The sequence below is a fragment of the Triticum urartu genome, chromosome 2 (assembly GCF_003073215.2).
Source record: "Triticum urartu cultivar G1812 chromosome 2, Tu2.1, whole genome shotgun sequence".
NCBI classification, from domain to species: Eukaryota; Viridiplantae; Streptophyta; class Magnoliopsida; order Poales; family Poaceae; genus Triticum; species Triticum urartu.
The window spans coordinates 725,146,650-725,157,714 of record NC_053023.1 but is presented as its reverse complement, the minus strand read 5'-3'; the positions used below and the strand labels follow the sequence as shown (position 1 = coordinate 725,157,714).

At 51.2% G+C, this 11,065-nt stretch overlaps 2 protein-coding genes across 4 annotated transcripts; both read left to right on the top strand.

Moving 5' to 3' along the window:
- The first annotated feature begins 2,677 nt into the window (after positions 1-2,677).
- Positions 2,678-3,835, top strand: LOC125540167. The gene is made up of 3 exons (XM_048703754.1): positions 2,678-2,925; positions 3,028-3,203; positions 3,314-3,835. The coding sequence occupies exons 1-3, from the start codon at positions 2,817-2,819 to the stop codon at positions 3,476-3,478; spliced, it is 450 nt and encodes a 149-aa protein (XP_048559711.1). The 5' UTR covers positions 2,678-2,816; the 3' UTR covers positions 3,479-3,835.
- Positions 3,836-3,978: 143 nt separating this feature from the next.
- Positions 3,979-7,701, top strand: LOC125540165 (pentatricopeptide repeat-containing protein At1g03560, mitochondrial). 3 transcript variants are annotated; one of them, XR_007297224.1, is made up of 2 exons: positions 3,979-7,124; positions 7,208-7,701. XR_007297224.1 is itself a non-coding variant. In XM_048703753.1 (1 exon), exon 1 carries the CDS (start codon positions 4,050-4,052, stop codon positions 5,979-5,981), a length of 1,932 nt encoding a protein of 643 aa, XP_048559710.1. In that variant the 5' UTR covers positions 3,979-4,049; the 3' UTR covers positions 5,982-7,192. The 3 variants fall into 3 exon arrangements, 1 of the variants encoding a protein (XP_048559710.1); XR_007297225.1 differs by having other exon boundaries at positions 3,979-6,477; positions 7,208-7,698; XM_048703753.1 differs by lacking the exon at positions 7,208-7,701 and having other exon boundaries at positions 3,979-7,192.
- Positions 7,702-11,065: the final 3,364 nt, after the last annotated feature.

Below are 11,065 nucleotides of genomic sequence, written 5' to 3'. Positions count from 1 at the left end.
AAGAGATTTTCCAATCTACGGATGACGCTCCAAAGGAATATGGTGTGCTCTTGATGCAGAATATTTTCACGAGTGAGATATTTGTTTTGCGCACGAACTGTTTTCAATGATTCGAAAGGCTTCAATCTCAGTCAGGGTAAGGTGAGCATAGTAAGGTTTAAGGATATCTTCTTCTTCCTCGGTAGGCCAGGCCTGCTCAGCTGCCGGTGTTTGATCTCCGGTAGCCTCCTTGTTCTTGTCTCCCTTGAAGGCTTCTACGGGATCTTCTCTCTTCAGCTCGATCTTCATCAACCAAGCATCCTCTTCCACGCTGTTGGAGGAGGAAGAAGACATGATACCTGGCTCAACAGATCTGGCCGAAAATAGCAAGAAAAGAGAGAAGAAGATTTCTCTGCGATACGGTGGTCAATAGGTTCGGGGGGTATTTAAAGATTTTTTATCTTGGAAAACAAGCAAGCTATAGAAAAACGGAGTCCGGAAGGTACCCGAGGTGGGCACAACCCACCTGGGCGCGCCTGGCTTGGTGTCTTGTGAAACAAGAATAGAGGATTTCTCCGCAATAAGGTGGTCAATACGTTCGGGGGGTATATAAAGATTTTTTTTATCTTGGGAAACAAGCAAACGGGAGAAAAACGGAGTCGGGAAGGTTCCCGAGGTGGGCACAACCGACCTGGGCGCGAGAGGAAGGGCAGGCGCGCCCTGGTGTATCATGCCCTCCTCGGTTGTCTTCCTGGTTATTTCTTATTTTCCTAATTTTTATAATATACCAAAACTGACAGAAAATATTTTTTGCGGATTTTTCGGAGTCCGTTTACTTACCGTATCATGTACCTCCTATTTTTCAGGGTTCTGGAGTGTTCTGGAAGGTTTCTTTTATGTGTTCTCCGGTGTCATGGTTTGAATAATATTGTTTTCAACATTAATAAGCGTACCTGAGATATAGTGCTTAATTCTTTGCTCATTGACCACCTTTGGATTAGTGCATTCGGCATTATTGATCTTAATGGCAAACCTCTTCGATAACATATGGTCCTTTCCATTTGGAGAGAAGTTTTCCTGTAAAGAATCTAAAACGAGAGTTGTACAAAAGAACATGTTCACCAACTTTGAATTCCCGCTTTTGGATTCTTTTGTCATTCCACCTTTTAACCTTTTTTTAATAGTTTGGCATTTTCATAAGCTTGGGTTCTCCATTCATCTAATGAGCTAATATCAAATAACCTCTTTTCACCGGCAAGTTTGAAGTAATAATTGAGTTCTTTAATTGTCCAAAATGCTTTATGTTCTAACTCAAGATGCAAATGACATTTGGTGCGAGGCAACTACAGGCAGTTCAGTTGGTTGCTGAAGCATAACAATCTTTCTTTTCCAAACAGATTAGCTTACAAGATCCAGAAGAAATAGCTTAAATTTATTATCCAGAAACAGGCAAACATGCACAAAGGGAAACGACAAGTCTGAGAAAATAGATTAATTAAGGGTTCGACGTGCATCAGGAAAACCCACTGTCTGGAATCCTTGTAACCAACATATGTACATGCCTGTTGGGGAGATATAAATACCCAACTCAACATTAATAGAAATCACTCGATTCACTTAAATCTCTCTTTCTCTTCAACACTTAGCCCTTAGTGACATTTCACATTGAGCCGACAATCCTGAGGACAAACTGAACTGGAGCGGAGAAGGGTGGGGAGGGGAGCATCGTGGTATCGGGGTTTTGTTTTACACACGGGCATCTCTGCTGAAATCAGCGACTACAGGAGTGTTATCGTCGTCGGTGTACGCGAATATACCATGCCACCTTGCATTGGCGCCTAAGGGCATCGCCAACGCAGATCACCAAATTGCCTGTAAATATCCAGACCAAATGGTCCGGACGCTTTTGGCCATCCGACGAGGGTCACCTAATTTGTTTGAAAAAGTTTCGACGTTCGAAACCCACAATCCGGCACCAAAACGGGGGGGAGTCCGACGACATTTGAAGATTTTCGCAAATACGCCATCGAGGAACTTATGAGCAACTTCGAAATGATCTAATTGAGCATCTTTGAGCGTTGCAAGGAGACAACTAGAACATATGTTTGAGTAAGTTGAATTCAAATATGAAATAATTTCTAAACGTTATGTTTGGATTGTAATATTTACATTTGAATTATTGTTGCATTGGAATATTTGTCTTCGAATCACCAACGAATCGTGCTATTTATCTTTGGTTATTCTCAGTACTCCCGACATAGGGAAAAATCGAGCGGGCGGACAGTTGATGCCTGTGGTTGGATGGCCGGCTCCCTGCGCGCTGTCTATGAACACATCCGGACGTATTCCCGAACGTTTGGTGCCGTCCGTTTGGTGATTCGTGTTGGAGTCGCCCTGATGCGCCGCACGCCCAATGTATAGCAAACCCTCCGACCCCTTTTCTCTCCGTCAAATTTCTTTTCTGTTTGTGTTTGACTTCACCGATTTGTTCTGTAAAAAAATAGTACGATTGATTTGTGAGTTCGTGAAAGTAGGTATTGACGTTCGGCAAGTTGTTGCAAATGGAAAAAAAGAAAGGATTGTTGCATCTCCTGTGCATTTAGCGGGCTATAGCCTTGAATGGGCCTGGATCTTGTACCGCAGCGGCTGGCTGGCTGCTAGCCTTGTGTTGTGGATCAAGCATTCTCGTTCAGGATTTGTTGTTTTCTGCCAGAGCGTTCTCAATCAGAGGGGTAGGAAATCAGGACGTGCCGGTGGAACGTTATCTGCTCGCACCGGACACCCATCGTCGTCATCTTCCGACTCCCCCCGGCTCGCCAGGAACCTCGTGAGCTATCATGCAGCAGCAGCACATGGTCGCGGCGTGCAAGCCCCCCCACGCCGTGCGGCGGGCGGCGCTCCCGCTGCCCGGGCCGTCGCTCCGACGAGCTTTCCCTTGCAATCCAGGTAAGTCGACCACCCGCTGCTCTGCATCGACTTAAACACGTACCGTTCGTCCCCGCAAGTAGATACTCGTGAGCCGTGGCTAACCGCGAGCGCGTACTGCAGCGAGGGCGCGAGAGGCGGTGAGGACGAGATGCCAGGAAGAGAAGCAGAGCGGTGATGGCGGCGAGAAGAAGCAGCAGCAGGAGCAGGAGAAGAGGACGTTCCTGAGCCTGGAGGAGGCCGGGCTGGTGGAGATGTCCGGGCTCAGCACCCACGAGCGCTTCCTCTGCCGCCTCACCGTGAGTTGTTTGCACCTTGCAGCCATGTTCTACTTGGATGGATTTTATTAAGAACATCATGGTTAACATGTGTTGATATGAATGAATGATTCTTGGGAGGGATTCATCAGATCTCGTCGCTGAACCTGCTGCGGGTGATCTCGGAGCAGGAGGGGGTGGCGATGGAGGAGCTCAACGCGGGGCGGGTGTGCGACTGGTTCCTCAAGGACAAGCTCAAGCGGGAGCAGAACCTCGACACCGCCGTCCTGCAGTGGGACGACCCGCCGCCCATCTGACCCCGCCGTCTTTGGGTGCTGCCATTTTCTTTCCTGTCAGTTCCGTCGTCGACAGATGACTCACGGAAGGACCGATCGAGGATGGATGGACGCTCTCTCGGCATACAAGGAGTTCAGACTTGAGTAATCAGTAGTGTAGTTTCACGATTGCATCATCGCGCCGGATGACCATCTGTAACACTCCCATGCATGATAGTAGATGATGCTTCATTGCCATTTTTTCTTTGTCGATTGCACTCAAGCCGCGGGCATACTTTTTTCCTGGATCATTCAAATATCTCCGTCCCATATTACTTGTTGTTCAAACAGGTGTATCGAGCATTGAAATACGTCTAAATAGTAGTACTTGTTGTCCCATATTACCCATGAATCTTAGAAACTTTTTTTTATCGATCCAGCAGCAGAGTTTTTTCCCTTCCGTTGAGAAATTCTGTCAGAAGAAGTGAGCGTGACAAAAGCAGAGCAGTGCTATGTATACACACGCAGGCAGTGGCACAACAGAACCAGCCAACCTGAAGAACGCCCTCGCGCTCGTTTCGTCCAACACCTCTGCCGCTCCTCACCCCGCGAGATGCGAAGGTTCTGCAGCGTCCCGCGCGGCCGGCGGCCGTCGGCCCCCCACGGCGCCGGCCACCCTCCGCCGGAGTGGATCGAGCCGTACACGGACCTCGCCGACCCGAGCCCGTACACGGCCGCCTCGGCCGCGACGCCCACCCCGTCGCCGTGGCTGCCGCGCGTCGTCTCCCTGGTCCTGCGCGCGCCGCCGGCCACGCTCGCCGCCGACCTGCGCGCCTTCTGCCGCACCTTCCTCCTGCGCCTCTCCCCGGCCTTCGTCGCCGCCGCGCTGCGCTCCCCGCAGCTTCTCCCGCACCCGCTCCCGTCGCTCCGCTTCTTCCGCGCCCTGCCCGGCGGCGCCGACGACCTCGCCGCCCACCCGCAGCACCTCCTCGGCTGCTACGTCTCGCTGCTCCACTCCTTCGCGCGCGCCAGGGAGGCCACCCCAGACGCCACCGGCCACGCGCGGCGGCTCGTCGCCGAGCTGCGCGCCCGCGGGGACGGGGACGGCCTGCTGGGGCACCTCACGCCGCCGTCGGCCGCGTCGCTCGTCCGCAGCCTCGCGGCCCTCGGCCTCGCCGACGAGCTGCTGTGGGCGTGGAACGGCATGCGCCTCGCCGGCGTCGAGCCCTCCAGGGTCACCTACAACTGCCTCCTCGACGGCCTCGTCAACGCGGGCCTCCTTGACACCGCCGTCAACGTGTTCGACGCAATGTCCACGGAAGACCCGGTTCGCCCTGACGTGGTCTCCTACAACATTCTCATCAAGGGGTACTGCCGCGCCGGGAGGGTGCAGGATGCGATGGCACGGCTCGATCACATGAGGGATCAGGCGGAGCTCTCCCCCGACAAGATAACGTACCTCACGCTGATGCAGTGCCATTACAGCGAGGGCACGTTTTCACAGTGTGTAGCGTTGTTCCAAGAGATGGAAGAGAGGGGAATGGGGAAGGACATTCCGCAGCATGCGTATGTGCTGGTGATCGGCGCGCTCTGCAAGGACGGGAAGCCGTTTGAGGGAATGGCCGTGTTTGAGAGAATGCTCAAGCGTGGTTGCCCAGCCAAAGCAGCAATGTACACTTCGCTCATCGATTCAATGGGCAAATTTGGGAGGGAGACCGAGGCAATGTCACTCTTTGAGAGGATGAAGAGTAGCGGGCTTGAGCTCGACGCCGTCACGTATGGAGTGATTGTTAACTGCTTGTGCCGGTTCGGGAGGCTGGATGAGGCCATTTCATGTTTCAGGAGCTGTGAGGAGAAAGGTATTGCAGTGAACCCTATCTTCTATACAAGCCTGATTGATGGCTTTGGGAAAGCTGGAATGGTCGACCAAGCACAGGAGCTCTTCGAGGAGATGAAAGTTAAAGGTTTTGTGCCGGACTCATATTGCTACAACGTGCTGATTGATGGGTTAGCTAAAGCAGGAAGGACGGATGATGCTTGTGCCTTGTACAAGAGAATGGAAGATGATGGCTGCGATCAGACTGTTTACACGTATACCATACTGATCGATGGTTTGTTCAAGGAACACAAGAATGAGGAGGCGCTGAAGTTGTGGGATGCGATGATCGACAAGGGGATCACTCCCACAGCTGCAGCTTTCAGGGCCCTTGCCAACGGGCTATGTCTTTCTGGCAAATACAGCCGAGCATGCAGGATATTGGATGAACTGGCTCCAATGGGTGTGATTCCTGAGACGGCACACGAGGACATGATCAATGCTCTGTGCAGGGCCGGGAGATTCAAGCAGGCCTGCAAATTGGCAGATGGCATCGTGGGAAAGGGCCGTGAGATACCTGGCAGGGTTCGAACAATGATGATCAACGCACTCAGGAAAGCGGGGAATACTGATCTAGCTGTCAAGCTGGTGCATAGTAAGATAGGCATTGGGTATGAAAGATCTGGCAGCATCAAGAGAAGAGTAAAGTTTCAGACGCTGTTTGCCTGAGCCACCGATGTTTGTTCTCAGTGGTGCGTAGACATCAAGAAGTGCCAAAGATTTACTGGAAGTGAGAAGACATGCCATAGGCTACACCGAGGTATCGCATAGTGCTCTAGACCATGTTCTGAAAAGGCTCCACACCAGCAGGAGGAATTTTGACAGTGTTCTGGAGCCAAAAAACTTGAAGCTCTTCCAGTTATGAGCAATCAAAGGGAAACAAAATTGCTTGGCACATGAGTCTCGCTGACGAGAGATCTTGTATGCTACTAGATTTCAGGAAAATGTGGGCCGTCCATTGTTTTTGAAGGGACAGGATCAAAACATTAGTCCCTAAATCAAGCGGTCAGGGTGTTGCTGGAAAAAGGTGCAGTTGTAGAGGCTGCAACTTATCTGGCTAAACTTGATGCAAAAACAGCTGTCACTTGATGTTTCGACGATTTTGTCAATTGTATCTCCCTTCTCAGGGAAAGAGAAATTAAGGGAGCACATAAAATTGCTTCGGGTAAAGTACCAGCCTTCTGAGAATTTCGGCTGACCATTGATACAGTATACTTGAAACTTCGTACTGAAAAACAAGGTGGTATTCACTCATACTCCCTCCGTTCCAAAATAGATGACTCAAAACAAGGTGGGTCATCTATTTTGGAACAGAGGGAGTAGCTGACACAATGATATTGCTGCCACCAGCCTTTACTGAAAATGCAGATAATTCATCCCTTCTGTTATTGCTGCTGTTTGATGATGCCACGTCCAAAATTAAAATAACAAGCCTGAGGTCTGAGGGTCATATGAGTTTTCCCCCTTTTTTTGTGATGAAGAAAGCGTAACTCTGGTCTGGAAAGTTTGGATATGTGTTACACATCACATATTCAGGCCTATTCAGAGTATCCAAGTTTGTGGCAAAGTACTTGGCAATTGTCACCAATGAAATCCTGGTTACTTTCAGTACCGGCTCTCTCAACAGTAGCGCTATTTTTTTAGGAGTGTAATTGTGCTGTATTCATGGGCTGCAGACTGGTAAACAGAATTGAACTGTGTTCTCATCTAAAAGCAGTTTCCTGCGCTAGTGCACTTCAGTTAGTAATCTGATTTTACTTCAGGGCTATTAAGCATGTTTTGTGCTTCTCCCTGGAACTGCTGACTGTGAAGGTACATTGCAGATGCCTTGATCTCTTCGGTAAAAAATATTTACCTTAATTCATTGTCTATGTTTTTTCTTTTTTCTGCTCCAGCTAGAGCTATCAAAGGGAAGATGAACAGAGCGAGAAGGGTCAGTGCTGTACTGCTGTTGGGATTCTAGGGTGCTGTGTGGTTATCGTGAAGACAATTTTTAGATAAAAAGTTATGCAATCTGGAGGCCACCGATGGATACTTGGTGAAAGTACCAGTATGCGGGAAAGCAGCTACTTTGGTTGAAACACAATGCTTGCCAAATGAAACCAAGCAAATGCTGCAATATGTGAAAGAAGTTGATAAGGAACAATCTAACAAAGTATGCATTCCCAAGAGAAGATGAGCTTCCTTCTCAGGCTTGCTATGTGCGCAGAAATATTCTGATGAAACCGAGAAGAATGTTGTGCGTGTGTGTTAAAACTTTCAGTTGGCTATGTGCACAACCAAATAAAGGTCTACATTAATAATTATGAATTTCTTATTGTATATGAGTATCGTTTCCGCAATGCCGCTTGCTTTACTCGGAAAAGGTTCATCTTATCTTTTGTTCAGTTGGATTTTGTAGAGAGATGCTCACTTGAATTTTGTGTGCAAGTCACACAGATTTATTTGTGCTGTTACATTATTATGCATCCCTATTGTCTTTACAGTGCCAGGGTGACTTTCTTCAAATCACGTAGGCAATTACAATTTGCATCCATCAGAAACAAAGGGCTCCGGCCATGAAAAACAGGAAGCAATAGCAGGGAACAATGTCGCATCATGGGCAACAGAGGCAGCATGCTGGGCGTGTAGTCCGGCGACGCGGCGCCGCCGGAAGGAGGCGGCGGTGTGTGATACGGCGGCGCCGGCGCGCACAACTTGGCGCCGGACAGCAGCACCAGGGCGGCGGAGACGGCGTAGTGGGCGTGTAATCCGGAGAAGAAGCTTGCCGAGGAGGAGTCGACCAAGTGTAGTAAGGTGATGCAGCGGCGTGCTCTGACGGCGTGTACTCTGGGTCTGGGGACGCGGGGCGCGGCGAAGGCGTCGCCGGGGAAGCGAACCGAGCAGCAGGGTCCGACCAAGTGTAATCCGGCGACGGCGGAGGGCACGAGGGAGGGTGATCGGGCGACGGCGGAGGGCCCGAGGCAGCGTAATCCGGCGACGGCGGAGGGCCCGGCGAAGTGTAATCCGGCGACGGCGGAGGGCACGAGGGAGTGCAGTCGGGCGACGGCGGAGGGCCCGACGCAGCGTAATCCGGCGACGGCGGAGGGGCCGACGGAGTGTGATCCTGCGATGTGCACTCCTCGTAGTGCCCGCCATACGGCCGGCTGCAGCGCTCGTCGCCCACGCCGAAGCCCGGGAAGAAGGGGCCTCCTCCCGGCATGATGCCGCACCGGGACGGAGGCGAGCGCGCGCCCGGGGTGTACGCCGGCTGCGGCGGCGGCGGCGAGCAGGACCGGGATGCGAGCGCCGTCGTCGCCGGCCGCCTGGAACGTGGGCGCGCGCGTGCGTGCGTACGATGCGGCGCCATCTTGGAAGCGGGGAGAGGCGTTTGATCAAAATCGTTGGGGGCGGGGGGGAGAACTCGGTTCAAAACGCAGCTCGGATCGACGAAGCTTCCACCATGCATTGCATTCCGTAGCTAGCCTCGTGCATCCGTTTGTGCAGCTGAAGATAAGATAAGCATGTTCTTGCTAAATCAACGCGTCCGTGAACTTTTGGCGCCGGCTCATTCGACAAGCTGGTACGTCCGGCGTTTGTCCACGGGCAGTAAAAGACACATCGCTCACGCTGTAAGACCATTTTTTAAAACACAAGGTAACAGCTCTGTCATTTTAAATAACTAAGACGAAAATTATTGCACAGTAAATACAAAAAATTTGGCAAAAACCGATACAAACATGGCCAAACCTACTCGATCAAAGACTTCGCATAGCCACGCCTGTTCTCACCACAGGGCGAAAGCCCACTCAAAACATGACTCAGTAGGGCCACACCCACTCTCATCAACGGCAGGACAAAACATCGCATAAACACGCCAACCAATAACAATCAAACCAACGGTGACCCACTTCATCAAACTAGTCGGCCTTCCACCACCATCAAAGAGCAAACACGAGACACCCCTGCAGCGGTGAGGATGCAAGCCTTTCATAGGACTCTGCGCCAAATGCGACATTTGACATGCCGACGACCAATGTTGAGAGCAACCGCGCTGCCCACGTGACACGAGGTCGACACAACCGATGTTGCTGAACTCTCGAGCCTACTACCCCGACTTCCATTCACTCTGTCACGTCTTGCGTGGTTCACCAACACCGTCTTCCGGGGTCACCACCTCGACATGCCGCCACGCGCCCTCAAACTGCAACGCCGCACGACCTAACCACCCCAGCCCAAGCCGCTCAGGGAAACCACCCGCAGACATGACCGCTACACCACCACATCTGGAGCCATCGCCCGAACATAAAGTCAAACTCAGTGTGTCGACCGAACCGAAAAACCTACCACCCAAGTGAGGAAGGGTGCCACCAAGTGAAGGTTGAGTCGTTGCCCCACCTCATGGAGTCGTCTCCTCACATCTTTGCCCGAGGCCATACCCTCGGCGCACATCAACCTCCCAGGGCCACTGCCCCGACATCCTCCAAAACCCGACGAAGGAGAAACCGCATGCAACAAGCAAACTAGCTCTCCCAAGCAACGCCTCTAAGGGGGAGACGATGAAGACACCACTGTCGCCCGCTCTGAAAACTATCCAGAGCTTCTAGGTTTTCACCCAAAGAGCCGCAATGCCTCCAAAGGGAAAAACGACACCCAAAAGCACCGCCAATGCAGGCACTGACATGAGTCGGTTCAAAGCTTGCGCACAAAACTCATGAATCCCCAAAGAGATAAAGGCCAACGTTTTTGGGCCACCTGGGATGCGCGAATCATCGGAACCATTGCTGCAGCACCATGTGTCTATCGTTGACCACCAAAGCACAACGGCATGACGGCCCAAATCATACTAAAAACTGTTTTTTTTTAGATTTCATGTATTTACCGCTCCGCGTAAGTTTCCGAATTTAATAAAATTTCAGGATTTACAAACGCCCCTCTCGCCAAAAATGCCCTCTTTTGCCCAAATATGAGCCCAAACCTCCCTAAATCGAGAAGAGAAACTTCCCCCAAGCGCCATGCTCGGATCCACGAAGCTTCCATGCATTGCATTCCCTGGCTAGCCTCGTGCATCCGTTTGTGCCTCGTGCATCCGTTTGTGCTGGTGGATCGTGATCGCTTTTATTTATTTATTGAGCAGGTGAAGATAAGATAAGCATGTTCTTGCTAAATCAACGCGCAGCTAGCTGTACGTACTTGTGAACTTTTGGCGCCGGCTCATGCGACAAGCTTGTACTACATCCTGTCCGCGCGTTTGTCCACGGGAAGTAAAAGGCACATCGCTCACGCTGTAAGACCAATTTTTTAAACACAAGGCAACAGCTCTGTCATTTTAAATAACTAAGAAGAAAATTATTGCACAGTAAATACAAATTTTTTGGCAAAAACCGGTACAAACATGGCCAAACCTACTCGAGCAAAGACTCGCATGGCCGCACCCGCTCTCGGCACAAGGCGAAAGCCCACCAAAACACCGACATAATAGGGCCACACCCACTCTCATCAACAGCAGGACAAGACATCGCAGAGACACGCCAACCAATAACAATCAAACCAACGGTGACCCACTTCATCAAACTAGTCGGCCTTCCACCACTGTCAAAGAGCATACACGAGACACCCCTGCAGCGGTGAGGATGCAAGGCTTCCATAGGACTCTGCGCCAAATGCGACATTTGACATGCCGACGACCAATGTTGAGAGCAACCGCGCTGCCCACGTGACACGAGGTCGACACAACCGATGTTGCTGAACTCTCGAGGCTACTACCCCGACTT